Below are 21,660 nucleotides of genomic sequence, written 5' to 3'. Positions count from 1 at the left end.
TTAAGTTAGTTGGGTTTATAACTTTATATCATATACTTTTTTCAGCTGTCTCGTTACCTTATAGTTTATTTACACTTAAAGCTTAAATTGGTATACTAAAAATATAAATTTAAATACCTTTAATTAATTCATACCTCATAACTTTTTATTTTTCATAGAATTGTTAAGCCTTTTTATTCCCATCCCTAAATTGTTGTTTCGGTATTTTGTGCAGGGCTGTTTTGGTATATTTTCGAACGGGTATTATTCGACTACCCTCGCCACGGTCACTCTGCTGTTTTGTTGTTGTGTTTTTTGTCGGCGGCGTGTGTATCGCATTCGCATCGCATCGCATCGAATTGAGTCGAATTGAATTGGATTGAATTGAAATCGTGTGTTTTGTGTTCTTAAAAAACTTATACAAGCAATTATACCCAGCGTGCTGCCAATAATGTTGAAGGCGCCCTTGCGCTATTAACGAAATAATTAAAAAAAATATAATAGGCTTCGCAAAGTGGAAAAAAGGTGATAAGCGTGCTGAAGAAAAACGAAGAAAGGAAGAAATTCCAATGCAGACGAAACCCTTTTGCATGGGGAAATGTATAAATAATATAAAAGTGAAGATAAGCGCGCAAAATAGCGAAGCAGGCGGAAAAGGGATGGCGAAAGAGCGAGATAAGGAAAAGCCAGATAAACAAAAGCCGCACACACACACACATGGCCACAATTCTTTAACAAAAACAAGCCCGTTTTTTGTTGCTCTTTTTTTTTTTTTGCAATATGTGTGTTTACATGTGCTGCTTGAGCAGGAAAATGGCCTTTTCCTACTTAGCGCGATGTGTGAAAATTGGCCTTGCCGATTTTCCTTCTCCTTTTTTGTTTACCGATTTCGATCTGTTTCTGTTTCGATTTCGCAGTATTTCCTGCGAAACGCACACAAACGCACATTGCCAAGGAAAGTCAGAGAGAAAGAGAGAGAGAGATAGAGGTCTTTTCATCATCCTCTCTCCTTCGCTTTACACTTCACCCCCCGCAGTGCAATTTGTGAGGTCGAAAAAATACAGTAAACATTGGTTAGTGATGAAACAAGGTGGAAAATCGGCGACTTCCTTTGTTGTTTATTCTGTTTTTTATATTTTGAAAAATAAATATAATTCTTAAGATCTTTTAAAAATATAATTAAATTAAAATACGTTAAATATATTTTAAAAACATGCAATTGTCACTAAGAGCTGACTTGAAAACATATCGTAAACATTTAAACTCATTTAAATCAAAGAGATAATATATTATTATGTAATTTCACTTCGGAATATAGAAAAATTGTAAAAAAGAAAACCATTGTTAGACTTATACTAGTTCAAAGTCAGCATTCAAGAATTTCCTTGAACCGAAACCATCTGTGTTATTTTTTTCATCCTCGAAGGGGGCTGAAAACATTGAAAACGCAGGGCTTTGTTTTCACCGCTTTTCCCACCCTTGCAACTGCCGTTTTCCATTGTCCTCCAAAAGATGAAACAAGTTCCTGAATTGAATGCAGCCTCCCCCCTTCGCCACCGACCTCCACTATTAACTATCCCCAGCAACTCTTGCAGCTGCCCCATTTTCTTTATTATTTTTCGTGACAACAGGTGCAACAGCTGCTATATCATCTTTATTCTCTTCGTTCCCACTCCCTTTCAGTGCTCCAAACAAATAAAAGAAAACCAAAAATAACCGAAACCGAAAAGTGCTAATTAATAACGCAACAGCATAGCAGGAAAACCCAATACTACGAAATTCCCAAAAAACACATCAAGTATTAGTTAATCAAAGAAAATGGGAAAACTGCTGAGCCTGTTGTCACGCGACGACTCCAATTGTTGCGCCGCCAAATCCTACGATGTCTTCCTGGACTTCGAGAACGCCGCGCCCACGGAAACGGAGCGGGCCATCTACGACGAGGTGGAGCGCGTGCTCCGGGAATCGGAGGTGGTGCTGGAGGAGATACAGATCTATCGGGTGAGTCTCACTCAAAGTCTCAGCTGGCCATATGCGTCATTAGCCACGGGCTAAACCGCAACCCCTGCAACCGGTTATTTCGCATTTGTTCAATGATTCCCATAGTTCGAGTCACTATATGATCAACACGTTTTTTTAAGAACTTTCATCACCCTATTTGCCCTTAAATGTACATAAAGACTTTGTAAAGGGGCATTAATAATATAATAATAATTGAAGTGATATATTTAAAGAGCATTTATTAATTTATTTGTCATTTGGCTTATTAATTAGTAAAGAACGTAACTTTTTTAAGTTGCATTAGTTTAAATACACTTTAAAGTTCATGCCTGGACTTCCCCGAAAAGGGAGAGAAGTACAAGACTGATAATTTCAACAACTTGCTAAAAATAACAACAATCGCCGGGAAATTGAAAGCAACAAAAAAGAACAACAAAAAAGAGCAACCATAAACGAGCAACAAATTGAGTATTTAACCTTTGGCAGGGTGAGAAAAGAGACCCACTGAGCGCTATCTCGTTGTTCAATGGAACTCTCTTTAAATGTTGTTGCTCTCACACCCTCTGAAAGTAATAAAAACAAATGTATTACCTCTTTTATAAACCAATGATTGTCATTATGAACATGGTTTGGTTTATGGCCGCATTAAAATTAGCAAGTCAACTATTGTTGGCTTTAGAACTACACGCTTTTGGCGCTCCTATATTGATACACTTTTAGAATCCATTATCAAATAAATATTTGCTCACAAACATCAATAAAATTAACTCTGAGGAATTTGTTTGGTATAGTAATAGTAATGCGATTTATAAAGTACGCTCTGATACTGATAAGATTAACAGACCTGTAAAAGATCTTTTTACAATGGATCAAGTGTGGCTCCTCCAATGTGTGGTATGTGTTGTATCCCCCAGTGGGTCTCTTTGGTGGCCTGAGTCACGCACGTGCCCACATGATCCGATCCGGTGGACGGACTTCTTTCATTATCGTCGCTCCACTGACGTCATTAACCAACTTTTGCCGCCGCTCTTCGCACTCCCATAATTCTCCGATAATTCTCCGCCTCTCTGCGCGAAGAATTAGTCACCCAATTCTTCGTTACTCACACAGAAAACAAATGTCTATGATGGGTAACTACCACTTGTAACTACTCTTTTATCAATGTTAACTTAGTCTTTTGAAATGTAGACTTCGTAGATTCAATTTAATACATTTTTGAAAAACTGATAAAGATGCCATATGATTAAATTACCAATAATTAAAAGAATAATTACTATAAAATAAGCAATTTACAATTACAAAAATTCATAAAGCACTTAATTATTTTTCTGTGTGCATCTGACCTTTTGACGACAAATTCTAACTCACATTGGTGTGTGCAAATTATTAATTGGGTTTCAGACGCAAAAAAAGAAGGAAAAAAAAGACGGGCAAAGGGGAAAAAAGAAAAAAGGGAAAAGGGGTGGAAAATGAGGGGCGGCAGACAAACAAATGTCAGGCCGAAAAGCTTTAATCAACGCAAATGAACTGGAAAATGTATACCAATGAGCTCATTTCCTTTTGTGTTGACCCACTTAAATGGGTTCGAAAGCAACAAAGACGACCTCGTGGGGCATTTAACCCTTTGGTGCACCGATTCCCGTTCCGCATTTATTTATTTTTTCATTTCTAGACCCAACCAGAGGTATTTAAAATGCGCTTAATTTGCGTGCTGCATTTATGCATTTCATTTTCATTGCAATCTTTTATTGCGCTGCTCTGTGCGCCTTCCTTTTTTGTTAGCCCCCCAAAAAAAAATGAGTGGGTGGCTTTTGGGTTGCCACAACTGGTTGTCAAGGCAAACAAACTGGTTGTGGAGTAGGTGATTCCTTACCCCGCTGCCCCTTTTGCCAAACGAAAATAGTTGGCCAGGCGCCAAAAGCGCCAAAAAGCTGGCAAAAATGGCAAAAACTTCATGTTCTGTTTGGTTTTTTTGTGGCACTTAATCCTGCAAGTCGGTTGCTAGTTGCTATAAATAGAAGGAAAACTGCAAAGAGGAAAAATCAAAGCTTTTCTTTTATTTTTTCGCCTCGGGCATTTCTTGTTTCTTTAAGTTGAGTTGCGAATTGGACATTGGCTTTAAAAGAAATCGTTAAATGCGCTTCAATTTACAAGCCATGTTTAATGGGGTTTATGTTTATGCATTTTCATTCGTTTTAAACATTTCATGTCGTTATAAACAGGTAGCTATTCTAGATTATGGTTCTAAAAAAGCAGAATTCCAAAAATCATCTACAAAGGCATATTATTTTCATTCAGAGCAATCATTGTGCGACTATCTGCCGGTGGTAATAGGCTTTTCTATCTGATTTATCAGCTTGTCACTTGCTAGTGACGCTTTTGTTAAATATTGGCCTAGACTAGATACGGCATAAAAGGCGCCTATTGTGTGTGCGTAATAAACAAGCACCACAACAACAGGGTCAACAAAGGGCCGCAAATAATAACAATAACAGAAAAAAAAGTACCATTTCAGTGCAGCAGATGATAATCACGATGATAATGCTTACGCATTCACCTGAAGAATGGGAAAAAACAACAATAAATGTGAAATTACTATTTTTATATTACTATATTAACAAGCAACAACGTGTGGGTGCTAAATGTACGTAGTTATCGGGTTTGTGGGCCAAGATCATTGAAACGCGATGAACTGCTTCGAAGTACTTACTATTACTATATACTATGTGAATTAAGCCATTACTTTTGTGGTTTTCCATGCCGCCGACGGGCGGATAGATAACGCTTACATATGGCCAGCTATCGTTGCCGGCAAGCATATGTTCAGCACATGGAGTAATCCAATACACAACCTTGGATTTCCAAACCCCCATGAAAAACAAGTGCACAGTGCTCTATATCAGCTAGGTTTTGTTATTTGTGGTTTGGATGGCTTTTTTACGTTTGATATGGCTTTAGAATTCATATGTATACTTACGCTCAGTAGGAATGAGTTTGTACGCAATTGAGTCATTATGCTAATATTTTTTATAATTTAAAGAATGTGTATACAAATATTTTTGAGTCACCAAAATGTTATCAGCTCTTTTCGGGTTACGCAAACTAAGGATTTAATTATAAGAAATATATATTTTATTCAGTAAATCATGAAATTTTATTGGGAAAACCCAGAACATAACTCACATAGCTCATTTCACTTTTTAGCCCACAGCAACTTAAACTTTCCCATCAAATAATATAATGATTTGTCATATATTTGCACATTTTCCCACTAACACAGTCACAGCTGCTTTCACTCAAAAGGGGAGAAGCCCCACTTCAAATTGAATATATGCGCCAGCGACCCATATAAAAACGTGCTCCATATTGTATATAAAAAAGAAAAAAAAAACGATTTGGCATCGTATGAATAAAAATATATGCACATTTAAGTATTTAATGAGAGTTATACACTCGAGGGCGAAAGGCAGACAGACAGACAGTCAGCGGCAATCAGAATAATCACAGAATCGGAATGAGCAGTCATTAGATAGGCCCCCTACCCCTCAATCCCCCATACCCCCCTCCTTTCCATATAGAATACCTCTCATCTCGGCACTCCCACCTCTTCCAGTTTTCAGTTTCCAGTTTCCATGCCACGAATAACTTGAATGATGTGCGCGAATGCAAAAGCACAGAGCGGGAAATAAAAGCCAACTTCCGGTTGCTCATTCAGTTGGTCAGTCGATATAATCGCCATAATGTGCGTGCCAGCGATCTGCATTTGAATATTATAAAATTATCATTTGGCCAGCACTCAAAATCTGTTCTCTTCAAAGGGAAAGTTATCAAAACTGCAGTGCACATTGGTATTTAAATATATGGATTTATTATCTATAAACTATTCTATTTTGCTGCTTAAATGTAATCAAACAATTTTAATATCAATCCAGTTTAATAGTCACTTACATTTAGCTCCGCTGAATGGATTTTTGATGATGTTATTTATAAATGTTGTATACCCTTTCAAGGTATAAATATTTTCTCTTTTATTCCACGTCATAAACCACAAATCAGTTTCGGCCAAAATAGAAAAACCGAATGCATAAACAAATCAAAGTGTAAACAAACACGTAAACCGCCTTTAAGGTCAGCAGTTTAATCAATCTATTATACTCAACAAATTCATTTACACATCAACTTCCGCATTTGTAGCATTTACAACATTTCCCAAAAAGTAGGACAATCCGCAAATGGAACTCCTCGAGGTTTTATTTTGTATTTTGCAACCACATCATAAATGCTTTCCAAAGCATTTGAATTTGATTTTGTAATGCCTCTAACCTTTAGTGTCCAAATTAGCCGCAATTTAAATTGAAATTCATCATTCATTGCATTTCACTTTTTTCGAGTCTGCATTTGATTGTTTATGGCCAAAACGTTAACATATTTATTTTCGAATTTCCGACGTCATCAGCCGCAAATGAATGGCGCCAAAAATAGCGAAGTTTAAAACGTAAACAATTGCAAGTAAATTAAAGTGTAAAGCTCAACGAGGAATTTGTTTCAACAGCTACGCATCGAGTATCATTTGCTCAAGTTTTCGAGTGCACTTAAAATAATTTCGTGTCGCCTGACTTTAAGTGCACTTAAAATAATTTCGTGTAGCCTAAATTTGAAGCACAAATCTGCCATTTCATTGCGCCCACACACTGGCGACAACTGAAGTGCGTTAAAAAATGATGGGCTAATTAAAAAATAAATATTGCATGCATGATGAAAAATAAATGAAATTAAAAGGTGCATGTGCGGAATATAATTAAATATATTTTCCTTTTCATATTAAACATACGCTGCTGAAACGCACTGTGTGTGTTTGTATGACACATTTTAGTGATTTATTAAAATGGCACTGAGCTGATTTCATTTAACCGAATTTACTTTAATTGAATAACGCCCCGAGGATCGTTGTTTATTGTATTCTACTGGATGGCTTTGACCACGGGTTATAACAGCTTAAGCAACTAAAACGACTAAGGATGGCCTCAAAAATGAGTTTTTTACTGCCGTGTGGACAGGACAGCGACCACAGACCACAGACTCGTCAATAAGTTTATTAAAGCCCACAGCAAAATGTATTTGAAATACGCTCCTTGTTGAAATGGCTTTAAAGCTGCCAAGTTGGCAAGTTGGCAATTTACGACTTCTGGGCGGGATCGCAGATACAACAACGTCCATGTCTGATGTCTGAGTCCCTCTAAGCAGCTTAGAAACCCGGTGCATCCACAAAGTGCAACGGAAAGTTCTCAGCAGTATTTTTTTTTTAACTGCAGGCGTCTGTGCAGAAATGTATTTACATTATTTTATTTCTTTTTTACGAGCAACTGTTTGGCATCTCCATTTATGCGTGTAATTTGCACAAAATAAATACTGTTTTTTCAGAAATTTCTCTGATTTATATGTATGTATATCTCTCGTTATGCGTTCAGCAACACAGAAGTTATTCCATTTTTTATGTCGCTGCTAACCCAATTTCCATTTTCAACAGCTGTTTACAAGTTTGCAGCAGTGTGGGTAGTTGTTAATCGATTAAAAAAACAAAAAAAAAAAGAGTCCACATATTTCCCAACCTCGTGCAGGAGAAATGTGATTTACTCGAGTTAATTGAGAACGAGGGAGTGACACATGTTGTATGGGAATGCGACAGCTATTTTCCCACTCCTTTTGCCCATTTCCACAGCATTTTCCCCTGGGGACATTGACATTTGTTTGGCTGCCCGGATGAAGTGCGTCAAACTCGGGTCTCCGATAAGCGAACTTGTGTCGATAATTAATTGCTATTATTTTGCATATTGCTTCGTTTGCTTTACGTACTCAAGGCTTAGATTAATTATTGTCAACTTTATTGAGGGATCGCAATCGAAAGGATTGTTGAAAGTACTGTATGACTTACAATATTCCCCAATCGATGTTTGTAAATAGCAATAAACTAGGGTTTTTAAGAAATAGCATCAGATCATTAAGGTTTTTCATTGAAATATGACTTACTTGGCATGTAAAACCGGTGAGAGTAATCCCCTGGGATTGTTTTTTCACATTTGCTTGAATTTTCACTCTTTTCCAGCGAAAAAGCACACATTATCCCCCCGTCGTTCTCACCTGACATTGATAATGCCCGGCTTATCTTATCTTTATTGCAAACGCGGGCCTGTTGTAATTGCTGCTGTTTTTCGACTCTTTTCAATTTTTTTCTGTTTTTTTTTCTTCGATTATCTTGATAAATTATGTGCGTGCTCGTGACAAGCAAAGTCGCCTGGCCGTTTGGTTGAAATGAAGCTATTATGGCTTATTCAAATGTAAATGGTAATTGAATTTACGACGCACGCACCAAAAGAATTGCCATGACTTTAAGTTCATTATTTTTTTGGTTCATTATATGGTTGTCAACGCTCTTAATGATTCACACAGCGTTCGAGTTCCTCCAGTTTCTGTGTAATAACCAAATATGTGGAATAGACTTTAGATTTTCACTGGAAACCATAATCATCTGGGATTTACGCAATATTGATAGACTTAGCAAGTCACTATTTATAAAGCGATGCATCAACTGAAAGTGATCGTTTTAATTGCGAAATGCTATTGTTTCGCAAATGACTTTTAATGATGCACAGCATCGTCGCATTCTTGTGAAAATTAAAAGTTAAACTTGCACCTCTGGTTTTCTATCTCTGTAGTGCCTTCTCTTTCCTGTCGCTTCCTGTCTCTTTTCCGCAACAAAAGCCGCAGTCAACGATCGCTCAGATTCAAAAAATGACTCACAAAAGCCATAGTTGCGAGTTCTTGTCCGAGTCAGCAGTTTTACAAGTGTAACGCAACATCAACAATAACAAAGAATTTTGCAAGGCCTACACAGGGAAAAAAAACCAACTTTATACTAAGAAACATATGTTTCATATCTGTTTGTAAATGAATGGGCTAAAAAAATGCTTAAAAAAATATTTAGGAATTCTACATTCTGGAATTCTTTGCTCAAATATCATTCAAATACATTTTTTTTATTTAAAATTAATTTGTTTTTTTATTTATTTGATAAAAGGACATGTTTAATAATTAATAAATATGTATGACAAAATGGCTGAAAATAGCTCATATAATAATAATTCGTTGTACATACGTAAATAAATAAAACTAATCTTTTTCAAGCAAAGAACAATATACAAAACCGAATTTATTTAAAAGAAAAAAACAGCCTTCTGAGTCAAGCTTTTTAAAAATTTTAAATATATAAGCTGAATGTGAAATCGACATTAAGTAACTTGCTTACTCATAGTTGAAAACTATGTACATAAAGTGTTTCAGAAATGTGGAATCTGAATTTAATTAGAAAAAAGTATAGATTAAGGGAAGTGGAATCAAGGCCATTAAATACAAATTTCCCCACTTACCTATTTACAAGTTGTGTTGAGGACTCCCAGTTTCAAACTAGAGCAAAACCTAAAACTTTTATTTTCCCTGTTGAATATTAAATTATTATGAGATTCTCGTCAGCGGAAGGAAGGCGCAGATATAAGCAGCGGAATTTGTTGGAAATTATGAAACATTTATGATTAGGTTAGTCATCTGAATGGCGCTATAAGAAAATTGTAGACTCAACTTCCCATCGTGTTCGCCATAATTTTCACTGTCATTTTAGCACTTGCAATTGTTTTATTGTTTTTATTTTATTTTTTGTCATGAATGGCGACCGAGTGTCTGTCGAATCAGCTTCCTTTGTCTCGTTCTCCGCTTTTCATTTGAGTTTTTCTTATTAAAAACGAAATTATATGAAATTACGGGTCATCAAAGAGCTTCCCCCACTGGGAATGGGTTTTGTTCTCTGCAATTCACGGAATTTATTTGCATTGATTTGTGGCTCGCCAATTTTATCACCAGCAAGTATATATTTTGTCATTTTCGCTTGTCTGCGGTTCATTCATCGATTCATTCACATTAACGTGATGGGAATTCGAATGCAGTGTTTTGATGATGCAAGCAAAAGCATACGGGAAATTAGAAAAGCGCAGTCATATACTCTTTTTATGGAAATGAAAATGTCAGCAAAAGCCAGCAAAAAAAAATGCCCGGCATGTTTGGCATGTCTGTCTGTTTGTTAAAAGGTCTGTCTTGTCTCTCCACCCAGGGGCACTGTTTTTTATTTGTCAAACACACTGCACTGGGGTGTAAACAACTTCTGTGGCATCCACGATCACATTCCCAATTCGCTTGCCGCTGCTGCAACACCACCCACACTTTTCCGGCGACCCCTTCTCCCCGCGAAAACGCATGACATCAACTATTTTATAGCGTCACGCGTTTCCATTGTGGGCGAAAGTCCGCTGGCAAGTCGGAGTTGCACTTTAGCGCCACTTGGGATAAGCACTTGCACAGGGAGAAAAATGTGTAATGAAAAAATTTACATTTATACTAAGAAATGATGTTACTCATACCAATTGTTTCATTAAGTCTTTTGATTGCGGGTTCATCTATAGCAGACTTTATAACTCATAGTTTATAAATGAAAAGCGTAATTTGAAATTAAATAATTGAATATTGAATAATTGATTTACTTAAGACATTATTGTATTATATATCCCATATTATTTTTAAGAAGCAGATTATCAACATTAATTTATGGTTTATATCCTATATTATTTTAAGGAAGCAGATCATCAACATTAATTTATAGTTTAAATTATTAAATTATCAGTTCAGAGAATTTTTTGTAGCTAAACATCCAGTATGTGTTATGAGTTTATGTATCTTTCGAACTTACCTCTGCTATGAAAGAAAGTCTTACCTTACTGAGCATTGTAATTGTGCAAGATCTCCTGATTTTTTCTCTCAGTGCTGTAGTAGCTGCAAGATAAAGCTGGCGCTGTGAAGCAGGTTCGAAGTTTAGTTGGTGAGTGTGGGCTGCGATTAGAACACGATCATGTTCGCTAATGCTAAACAACACTTGCCGAGTGTCAATGGCAATTATCTGGGGCACAGCAACAATTCAACCATTCGCTGCACATTTCAACATTTCAGTTCAACATCTCTGCATTTCCGCATTGCTGCCTCTAATTTCGATTTCAATTAAAAACACTGCCATTCTGCGGCAGATGCAACACTCGCCAAAGTTAATTAACTATTCATCTAAGTGTGGTTATGTGGTTATGTGTGGTTGGCATTGTGAGTGCTTTTCAGTTCTTTCCTCTTTTTTTTTGTATATTTTTTTTTTGCTTCTGTTTGCTGCATGATGGAGCAAATGAAACGCTGACTGATTGCGCCTCTATGCTGCTCGCAAGTGTTTTAATTAAGCGCCCAAACTAGAAACAGTTACAAAGCGCGGAAAACGGTTCTTGGCTTATTATGATTACTTTTCAACCGAGCAAGCATGTGCGCATATACACATATGTATGAAAGTCTTACAAGTTCAAGTTTGTTGTGGTCTTGTGGGTGATTTTCTTTCATTTTTCCCCTTTTCTCGGTAAAACGCCGATGCAGACAGCACGTGCTTTTCCAAATGGAGCGCATCCGAGTTTTGCCGTGAACTTAAGATGCGATGCAGCGATGAATCAACACAATTGCTCACTGGACAGAAGTTGCAATGCGGGATCTCGATCCCGTTTCCTGTGACTTGGATTCCTGCTTCAGTTTGAGTTGAGTTTGAGTTCTCCCCCACAAGAAACACCTACGCCCTTTGTTTTTCCTGCTTCCCCTTATTTTTTGTTTTTGGTTCTGACATGCACATGACGCAAGATAAAATGCAGGCGACAACTCAAGGAAGATGGGGCAAAATAAGAAAAATACACTTGCGCATTTTATGGAAAAAAATCAATTTATTACAGGAATTTAAAAACGCTTTCAGTAGGAATATTGCATTTCTTTTGTCGTTATTACAAAGTGTGGAATATTCGCTTGATATACTAGACATATACAATTTAATGATCACTTTTAATGTTTCTATAATTTTTATGTACTATATAATACATAGTACATATAGTGCAGTATAGTATATGTAACATTTAGTTACGTTTGTCTCAGAGATTTGAAATGTCTGCACACTGTGAAATGTTTTTACATGTACCATCAATTATTATTCCCCCAAGAAACGGATGAACTGCTACCCCTAATCATAATGCCCCCCGTCAGGGTAATAAACAAAAGTGAGCTGCCTAACGACACTTGGCCATATGTAGGAAACCCCCAAGTAGAAGTATACCCCTTCTCCGAATCTTCGGGAATCTCAGCCAGCAATCTCTGGAATGGAATGCCAACAAACGACAGTGCGCCCACACAGGCCTCGTTTATTTCAAAACCATACACCCACCAAGCCAAAGGAGAAGTGAGCAGAACAGTACAGAACAGACTTGGCCAGAACCAGAACAAACCTGGCCAGAACCAGAACCAAAACCATTTCCGTTGCATGGCCGTGTGCCTGGTTGGTGGCTTCAAGAGTCCTTAGAGAGTCACTGGCGTAAACGAGACAATGCTGCTGAATAATGCGGGAGGAACACAGGGAAAAATACTTTTAAAGAAGATAGGGGTCCTTTGAATATGCTCTTGAAATAAAATAATAAATAAAGATAGTTCACAGATAGTTCCAATTTCTAAGTGGATTTTACAAACTCATATTCCAAATATTTACAAAAAGAAATTCCCAAGTTAAGGGCTCCAGTTTAAATCTTTTTACTTTACTTACTCGCTGTGTGCAATGGTCCAAGTCAACGACAGAGGTCCTCATCCCCTTAAGTTTTGCATATATATGCTTTTTCTTTTTTTTTTAAACTCCCCCACACATTATGTTTACTTGTTTGCGCGCGTTAAACATTCTGGGAAGCTGGAAGAGCAGCGGCCAAGGACGTGGGATCTTGACTTACAGACAGGTGTAAATGATGCAGAGTGAAAAGAAATGCCAGCACACAGAACCAAAGTCGAGAGGGAAAAAAAAAACAAAAGGCCAAACATCGCAGATGCTGTGTGTGTTTGCTAGGCGACGAGCTGCAGACAGTTGCATTCTTATTATTATGATTATGGCAAAGAACTCGCCGTAGAATGCACGGCTGCTACTCTACACTGATAAAATAGTTTATTATTATATCATATCTTAGCAAACACTGGACGTCTGTTGAGCTGATAAGATATTACGTTGCTTCTTAGAAATTGCTTTCCCTGCAGCCATCTGCTTCAGTTATTGCAGCCTTTATCTTGCAGTGTACTGCTGCATTTGGCCTCCGTCTGAGTGTTTGTTGATATGCGCAGCGATTTAATTATAAACACACAACACGTGCTAGTCCATTATGATACAAAGAGGTGTGCAAACCAAAAATAACACGCGTTTGCTTCTTTGTACGAGTAGAGATACTCACACTCCATCATCATGAGCTTGAACTTTGCAGGCCACTGAGCCGTGTGTAATTCGCATGTATTCTAAGCCGTCTAAAGCGCAGTTTTGGGTCGAATCGAAGGCGGGGTTTGGCTATATTTAATTCCACATAATGTATGCCAATATGGTATAATCGGTTAGACACGCGAACCCATCAGTTGGGGGTATATGCTATATAATTACCTAATTATGTGCGTTGTTTGGCCAACAGCAACTGAATGTAAAGCCATAATCAAGTTAGGCAACTTTGTAGTTGATTTGATAAAGGTCCATCTTTATATTGTAGCAACATTCTGTATTGTAGGAGAAACATCTATTTATATATTTATTATTATATTATAATAATATTTACTATTAAAATAAACCCCCATGGCAGACATTTCTTTAAAAATTATTTACCGAAAGGCAATAACACTTTTGCAACTGTTGATAAATCTTTAAAGAGACTTCAACCAAGAAACTACAAAAGTTAAGAACTTTCTTTTCAGATAATTTCTTTAAGAATTGAGCAGTCATATCAAATGTTACTAAAAAAATAATCATGATAACTAACAAATAAGAGAGTCTAAAACGTTGGCGCTCATTATTTTCATTTCACAAATTATATCTGCCACATTAATTTGGCTGCGGTTGACCACAGACAATTTAGATGGTCGTTTGTAAATAAAATATTTGCCGTATTATTAGCCACTTGAAATGCATTTGAAAAACGCCAAAAGACCTCAATTGAAATAATCAACGCCATTTGCTGATTGTACGACTGCCAAATGAACTCCGCACATCATGCAATGACCGTTCGTTAGCTCCAGTTTAGTTTCAGTTTTTCCATTGCCGTGTGGGTTTTCCTTTATTTTATGTTATTTCATTATTTTTGTAGATCATAAAGCGTCGATAAAAATCGCTGCGCCGGTCAATGCACGCGGCTTTCCACATCGTTATTGTTGCATGTGCCGCAGAAATAAAGACGCACACTTTTCCTCGATGAAAACTAGCTGGCCACAATGGCTTGGCACGCAGCTCGCTGATTGTTATAAAACAAATGCATGAAATGTGGTCAGCAGGCGTAGAAATAGTGCACAGCAAACTAAAACTGTAACTTTAAATATATAAGCATTTATAAGAAATATCTACAAACTTTATTCTATCTGTCAGATGTAAAACTTAAGAACATAAATTCATAGTATATAGTTATGAATTATAAAAGGTATTAAAGTATTGCTATTGTTTTTGAGTGTACAATGGTTCAAAGTCTAAGGCTCGCATGCCAAACTCGCATTATATCCTTCTTCTGGTCGAATGTATTGACTGACGCTATTCCTTCTACATTTACAGGGTGCCGGCAAGGAGATCCGAGAAGCCATCGCCGATCCCTCGCCGGAGGTGACCGCCAAGGCCTGGGCGGCGGTGCTGCCGCTGGTGAACAAGCTGAAGCGCTGCTACGAGCACTCCATGGAGCTGGACAAGATTGTGCCCAAGCTGCTGGGCCAGCTGGTGGGCGGCAAGCTGAATCCGACACAGCATCTGGAGACCCAGCAGGCGCTGGTCAAGCAGCTGGCCGAGATCTTGGAGTTCGTGCTGAAGTTCGATGAGTACAAGGTGAGTGAGTGAGTTGAGTTGAGTTGCGTTGCTTTGACAGTTGGGTGTTACAAGCTACGTATTCCATATTTGGTTGTGCGACGCCCACCTCGTTAACCCATTAATGGCTGGTGGGTGGGAAAACCAGGCACTGACAACATGACATTGTTTGCTTTTGACAGCGCAACATTAGGGGAAAATGGTGGGTTATTAAATGAATTAGATATAAGAGTGATTGAGGCGTTAGAAGTAAACACTTTACACTGAATCAAAATCATCTTCAATTAATAAATCGCTACAATTTGCATAAAATCTTAAATCGGTTCTAATATAAAGTTTACTTGTTTCCTCATGAATTAAGAGATTAGTAAGCTCTTAGTAAAGCAAACTGGAAGTTCTTGACACTTTTGCACATACCACAAAGTGCAAAGAGGTGCCAATGTTTACAACGCCTCAAACGCCTAAAGGCTTAATTCATTTTATCTCCGCCCGTCTGCAAAAATGTTAGTGGGTTAAATTCAGTCTTCTTCACTGCCAGTTTGTCCGTTTGTCTGTTTGTCCGTTTGTCTGTTTGTCTGTTTGTTTGCCTTATGTGGGCGCTGTCGACAGGCGAGCCAAAGCAAAGCGATATCTAAAAGCCGAGTCAAATGAAGCCAAACCAAGTCCCACTGCCGACTGCCAACTCATTGTGCGCGTGGTTGCATTTTTAATTGACTGACTTTTTTGCCCACCGACTACTGCCTGTTTGCTTGACTAACTGAATGTTTGGCTGAATGACTGACTGACTGAATGACTGACTGGTTGGATGGCCAAGACGGGCGCGTGCTGCGGCCCATTGATGAAAAATCTTTCGGGCCATCCGTGCACATTCGATGGGGGCCACAGTGGAGCATCGCTGGCACTTACGCACACGCAAGCCAAATGGCCCACGACAAACGACCGATGGCCGGATGAAGTTGTAAAGTGTATAATGTCCGCTCCGGTGGCCAGACAGTGCTGGTCATCAAAGTAGAACACTTCAGGTATATAACAAAAATATAAAAAAATATGGGAAACTGAGTTTTAGCAAGAAGGCTAGAATCAAAAAGCAAACTAAAGGTTTATTTTGAATTAAAAAAATTGTATATGCTAAGTGATTATTCAAATATAAGAAACATAAGCTATACATCGGAGATTTGGAGCTCTCATATTTGTTTAGCATTTTTCTATTATTTTTCCCTGTTACCAATTTTTTTTAAGGCTTATATAAAGCATGAAATGGTCTTTATTATTTCTAATTGCTTAATTTAATTAATGCAATAAATATCTGGAATATATTCCGGACATAAACTCTTAAAGAATACTTACAAAATCGATGTATTTTGAATGAAATTCAAACATTAAATTACTTTGCCCAACCTGAAGTGTTTGCCCCTGACAAAGGCCATATTTCTGGCAAGCAAACGTATCCGCACTGGGTTAAAACATTACCCAGAGCCAGAGCAGTTTCTGTGGCAGTTGGATGTGGCAGGTTGATTGTACGGAGGCAAACAAAATCGATTTGTTTAATGGCAAATCCCTGTGAATGGCGCATTTCCCATGGCTCGCTTCCGTTTGGCGAAACTTTCATCAAATCGATTGGGGAGCACTATATACATATATATACCATGTGACTAGGACAATCGGGGATAATGGAGTGGAGGTAGGGATGGCGAAGTCATCGCCATCGTCGGCTTCTAGTCTCTGATGTCTGGTGTGCAACTTTCTGCTCCCGACGATAATGGTAATGATAATGGCGCTGATGATGATGATGATGTTAAACGCTGCAAACTGCACGTTCATTGTGTGCTCAAAGTGTCAGCAGCCCGGCGCTCTCATAGATTTTCCCATGTAAAAGTTGCATATACACGGATATATGCACATATCTACAATATAGCCCAAACGTGCTTACCCAACTAACTGCTACTTCCGCTCCTCGATGAAGAGCAGCATTGTTTCTGCGCCTTTGTTGCCACCAGTTTGCAGTGCGCCCCAAAGTATGCTGCACAATTTATTGACTTTGCTTGTAACTGGCTGCGTTTTAATGTCGAGTTTATTGCGAAAAATCTTTGGGCTTGAAAGATACTTGTATGGAGTACGGTGTACATTGGTTAGGGGGAAACAATAAACTTGCCTTTATTGCTCCTTTAACCAAGATAACTGCTGTTAAAAGTTTGACGCAATGCGAAGAATACAAAGAACACAAAAATGCACATTTCTCTTTTAGAAAAATCTAAAAATAATGTAAAAATTTTTTTAAAAAACTTTTATTGCTGTGAGTCTCTTAGGGAACTATCTACGCATAGTTACATTACGTACAATAACTTTTTTCCTGCCTTTTAAAGGGCTAAACCAATATTTACTGTATTTGGATGTTGACTCTGCAGCAGCTGCATCTCTATCTTTATCGGATGCAATTGATCTGTTCCGAGCACAGAGCAAAATTGTTTTCTTGGCACGCTTTCAACGAAAAGCCTAATGGCTCTTGAGGGGATTTATTCAATTTGATATTTGCTATTTGTGCAGGGTAAAATTCAGGGTAAATGCCTCCTACTTCTCATCGAAATCTTCGCTGGTGCTGTAAACTGGCTGCAGGCGTCTTGGATATTTACGCAAATATTCGGCGAAATGTTGGGCATATTTGGCCTGGAAATCACGACGCCGCCAGGGCTGAGCGGGCTCATAGAAATTCTCGTTATTATTGTACGTATTTTGATAGTTATTTGTGGCCAGGGAGCGACTGCCGCCAATTTGCACCACTTGCTCCTCCTCCTCCTCCTCGCGCCGCGAATCGCTGGTATCCAATTCCGGATTTCTTTGCGGATATGGCTGGAGCTGAGGTGGTATAGATTGGGGATATCGCAGTGGTGTTGAGGGTGTAGTCTCCTGTTGTTGATAGTAAAAGTAGCCCGGCACATTGTTGTAGTTGTGATTGGGAGCACGTGCTGACTCCTCTCTCCTCCTCCAATTTGGATATGGTTCACCGCCGTAATATACATTGCTTTTTGGATACTGCTGCTGTTCCTGGGCACCATACTGATTATCATTCACTACGATGGGAGGACCCGACCATAGCGATTGCACATCTGGATTGGCGTAGTTGGATTGGGCGTAGTTGGATGTGCTTATTGCATAAGCATTGCCATAAGGTGATGCATACTGAGCTCTCCCGCAAACTGCATCGATCATCAAAGGCAGCAATGCAAATACCTTAAAGTAATCATTAATAGATTAATCATCTCCGGTGTCGAGTTTAAAACTAGTGAAACACTCACCCAGCTCGGCGAACTGCTCCTCACGATCCGTCCTGGTTGCGGCTTCATTTCTGACTGTTCAGAACGATTTATGCTAATAACGTATTTATATGAGGTTTCACAACAGACTCTCTGGAAAAGCATACATAGTATACATAGTGTAGTAATGTATAGTAGTGCATGATGTTCGTTTGCAGCGCCACTGCCAAGGTGATTGGATGAGCAAGCTGACTTTACCTGACTCAAAAATTCAGCGGCGGCGTTTCTGTAAAGTTTGTATTTTTTTCTATTATTTTCTCACGCACGTTTTTTTGCAGCCCTGACAGCTTAAGTGCGGCATCGTTGTTTTGGGCCTGGCCCGAAGTGGAAAACCGTTTGGCGGCAGGCAAATTGCGGTGTCACGTACCGCGTAATTAGTAATTAGATTTTGAAGTCAAACGTAATTAGAGGTTAACAAGAGCGAGTGTTGAACGCAAGTGATAGCTAGATACCAAAGCTGAATGCCTGATGATCTTGTGGGTAAAGGAACTTGCTATAAGGATAACTTACTAGTACTTTTACACAAACATCTTAACTACAAAAAAAGGCTCAACTTCAAACAGAAACTTAGAAACCTTACGAGCTTGCTTTATTTACTGTTGTAAAGAGTATCAATGTATGCCTACATTTGGTATAAAAATTACAAATCAAATTTAGCTGTCTTGCCTCCTAGAAACCCTGTTCACTTTTATAAATTTGGTTGCATGTGATAGATAAAGAATGCCCCATCACGTGGCACAGGCAGCTGGCTGAGGAACTTGCCACCATCGTATGAATCGCTAAACAATTGAGTTAGATTGGCGCTGGGTTCCTTCTGCTTGGAAATGGGCATTCCGTGGCACGTACTATCGCGCGTTAAGACCTGAAAAGAGGGGATTAAATATAACAAATGAAATATTTTAGCCACGATTTCCCTTAAACACACCATCTTCTCCCGTATGGTGGTCAAGTTTTGTGGCGGCGGTGGATGGTTGAAGGGCTCCTTCTTGAATATACTATCGCCACTGCACTTGAGCAGGTGGGCTGCTATTATGTTTCTAGATCTGGCTTCGGTTGCATTGTGAGGTGGATGGCGCAGCTTGTCCATCCACATGGTGGCCATCGTTTTGGAGCGGAAATCCAGCTGGCAAATGCTGCGCTCCAACTTCTCAAGGTCCCGCTCGAATTCCTCGTCGAACTTGGTGATTTCGGCATTTACCCTTTTGGATGAAGTGGACGGCTCCTGCCGCAGTTGATCACGCTGCATTTCCTTCTCGCGCTGACGCTCCTTCTCCAGTTCCTTTTGCCACTTCTGCTGATTCTGCTTTTCCAGCTGCTTCTCCTGCTCCTTCTCCCGAGCAAGTTCCTTTCGCCGTTCCACTTCCCGTTTGCGTTCCAACTCCTGCTCCTTCCTACGCTCCTTGCGATCCTCTTTGCGCTCAGAACTAGATTTCTTTTCCGGCTTCTGCGATTCCGTATCCTCCATGTCATAGCCCTGCTTCCTGTTCCTGCGAGCAATGCAAAGCAACATCCCAAAATGTTTTTTTTAGAAAACTATTGAAATTAAATTACAATTTACCCTCGCATTTCTCGTTTGTAAATATTTTTGAGTATGCTCCTAAAACCCGTACTATTTTGCTTGCTCATTCTGAAGGATGTTTCAACCGGAACCCAGATCTCATCTGTTTTCAAACAGTTTTCTATATATAAAACCATATTTAAAGAGATGAATTTATGCCTTAATTATTATTTCTATTTTGCAGATGAAAACCCCCGCCATACAGAATGATTTTAGCTACTACAGACGCATCGTCAGTCGACAGCGTGTGGACTCCACGGAGAACATGCTGGTCAGCACGGAGCTGGCCAACCGGATGTCCCTGTTCTACGCCCACGCCACGCCCATGCTCAAGGTGCTGAGCGAGGCGACCTCAAAGTTCGTCAACGACAATGCCGATGATGTCCAGAACACGACGGAAACGCTGGGCACCATGGCGAAGGTGTGCCTGCGCATGCTGGAAAATCCGTGAGTTTAAATGAAGCACCATCAGTTATATTAAGTTTTTTAATCGATGGACCATTCCTTTTAGAAAACTCCTGCAACAGATCGAGCGTGAGGACACGAAAATGCTGGTGCTGCGCGTGATGGTCGGCCTGGTGATCCTCTACGACCATGTGCATCCGGAGGGCGCCTTCGTGCGCGGCGCCCATGTGGATGTGAAGGGATGCGTGCGACTGCTGCAGGCGCAACCGGCCATCAAGGCGGAGCCGCTGCTGAATGCCCTGCGATACACGACGAAGCACTTGAATGGGGAGAACACGCCGAAGAATATACAGCGTTTGTTGGCCGCATAATATCGGATATCGGGGATCGATGGGCGTGGGCGTGGGCCGTTTGGGCGGAGAGTTCATTAACGTTAATTTCTATGTGTATGTGTATGCGTATCGATTTAAATGGTTTTACTTTATTTATGTAATTAGTAGGCTTCTGTATTATTTGTAAAAATTGTGAGCGAGTGTTGTGCTAGCAGGAGGCAGCCTCTAGTTTTATTTTTACCCTGTGTGCATTTCCAGCATTTGTTTCTGTTTTGAGAACTGTTTTAGACTCCAGCCGCCACCACGTAACGTAGCGATGAAGTCGGACAAAAGTGGGGACGCCTATATATCAGCAGCAACAATATTTTAGTTGATAATCTAGCCCTAATTTTAAGTAATGCAAGGAACCCAATTAACCTAAAAACAAATTAGCGCAAAGTTTAAACTGATAGTTGGGGAGAAATGTAAGAGATAAATCCTAAATTCCACTAATGCAGAGATTATAAATATAACAACAAAAAAAACAACACTTTTAAATCAAATCTAGAGTATTTTTTTGTACATGACAATGTGTAGAACGAGTTGTAAAAATCTAAGGAATGCATAAACTAATTGATTATTAGAACAAACGAATTGTACGACCTAAAATGCCTACACACAACTGAACCATAAGCTAAAAAGCGGATGCATTTATATATTTTCAAGCCGTCAACTTTGATAAACGTATTTAAACAAATCTACAACAGAATAAACTTGAGCTGCGCAATAATAATAATTTTTAAGATTTACAAATAGAAATAATGGATTAATAAAATGGCAAAACTTAACGCATACAATTTGTACCAAAAACAAAAAAAATAAAGAACAATGAAAATTCACACAAACTAAATAAAGATTTATATATGCGATAAGAGCGAGAAGAAAGTGAAGAAAAAACTATAGAGAATGCTGAATCAAAATAAATATCACGCAAAATCAACCACATGAATGTTTGTTTTTATGGGGCGAATTTAAAATCTAGATAACAAAATAATATATTTAATTTCGTTCATCATTTTGAACCTGTTTAATTGGATTTAAAGTCGTTCAAAAACGAACGTACTTGAAAAT

At 38.8% G+C, this 21,660-nt stretch overlaps 3 protein-coding genes across 4 annotated transcripts; 1 reads left to right on the top strand and 2 right to left on the bottom strand.

The window, feature by feature from the left end:
* Positions 1 to 285: 285 nt before the first annotated feature.
* Positions 286 to 21,538, top strand: LOC6533607 (CYFIP-related Rac1 interactor B). 2 transcript variants are annotated; one of them, XM_015194700.2, is made up of 5 exons: positions 286 to 504; positions 1,663 to 1,980; positions 14,702 to 14,965; positions 19,998 to 20,260; positions 20,325 to 21,538. In XM_015194700.2, the coding sequence occupies exons 2-5, from the start codon at positions 1,798 to 1,800 to the stop codon at positions 20,587 to 20,589; spliced, it is 975 nt and encodes a 324-aa protein (XP_015050186.1). In that variant the 5' UTR covers positions 286 to 504; positions 1,663 to 1,797; the 3' UTR covers positions 20,590 to 21,538. The 2 variants fall into 2 exon arrangements, with proteins under 2 accessions (XP_015050186.1, XP_002094315.1); XM_002094279.3 differs by lacking the exon at positions 286 to 504 and having other exon boundaries at positions 1,236 to 1,980.
* Positions 17,418 to 18,390, bottom strand: LOC6533609. Its single transcript, XM_002094281.4, has 2 exons — positions 18,238 to 18,390; positions 17,418 to 18,172 (listed from the first exon to the last, which is right to left on the bottom strand). Exons 1-2 carry the CDS (start codon positions 18,358 to 18,360, stop codon positions 17,513 to 17,515), a joined length of 783 nt encoding a protein of 260 aa, XP_002094317.2. The 5' UTR covers positions 18,361 to 18,390; the 3' UTR covers positions 17,418 to 17,512.
* Positions 18,823 to 19,943, bottom strand: LOC6533608 (putative uncharacterized protein DDB_G0271982). The gene is made up of 3 exons (XM_002094280.4): positions 19,814 to 19,943; positions 19,181 to 19,742; positions 18,823 to 19,117 (listed from the first exon to the last, which is right to left on the bottom strand). The coding sequence occupies exons 1-3, from the start codon at positions 19,879 to 19,881 to the stop codon at positions 18,944 to 18,946; spliced, it is 804 nt and encodes a 267-aa protein (XP_002094316.3). The 5' UTR covers positions 19,882 to 19,943; the 3' UTR covers positions 18,823 to 18,943.
* Positions 21,539 to 21,660: the final 122 nt, after the last annotated feature.

Source organism: Drosophila yakuba, chromosome 3L (genome assembly GCF_016746365.2).
Source record: "Drosophila yakuba strain Tai18E2 chromosome 3L, Prin_Dyak_Tai18E2_2.1, whole genome shotgun sequence".
In the NCBI taxonomy this organism is placed as follows: domain Eukaryota; kingdom Metazoa; phylum Arthropoda; class Insecta; order Diptera; family Drosophilidae; genus Drosophila; species Drosophila yakuba.
This window is presented reverse-complemented; position numbering and strand designations above follow the sequence as displayed.

Excerpts from the sequence above, each read along its gene's own strand:
- LOC6533607 (XM_015194700.2), top strand. The coding sequence starts at position 1,798 with ATGGGAAAACTGCTGAGCCTGTTGTCACGCGACGACTCCAATTGTTGC. Across the intron at positions 14,966-19,997 it reads TGAAGTTCGATGAGTACAAG|ATGAAAACCCCCGCCATACA; the intron begins GTGAGTGAGTGA and ends TCTATTTTGCAG. Across the intron at positions 20,261-20,324 it reads CTGCGCATGCTGGAAAATCC|AAAACTCCTGCAACAGATCG; the intron begins GTGAGTTTAAAT and ends CATTCCTTTTAG.
- LOC6533608 (XM_002094280.4), bottom strand. The coding sequence starts at position 19,881 with ATGAGCAAGCAAAATAGTACGGGTTTTAGGAGCATACTCAAAAATATT. Across the intron at positions 19,743-19,813 it reads TACAAACGAGAAATGCGAGG|GAACAGGAAGCAGGGCTATG; the intron begins GTAAATTGTAAT and ends CATTGCTCGCAG. Across the intron at positions 19,118-19,180 it reads CCACCATACGGGAGAAGATG|GTCTTAACGCGCGATAGTAC; the intron begins GTGTGTTTAAGG and ends CCCTCTTTTCAG.
- LOC6533609 (XM_002094281.4), bottom strand. The coding sequence starts at position 18,360 with ATGCTTTTCCAGAGAGTCTGTTGTGAAACCTCATATAAATACGTTATT. Across the intron at positions 18,173-18,237 it reads GGAGCAGTTCGCCGAGCTGG|GTATTTGCATTGCTGCCTTT; the intron begins GTGAGTGTTTCA and ends GATTACTTTAAG.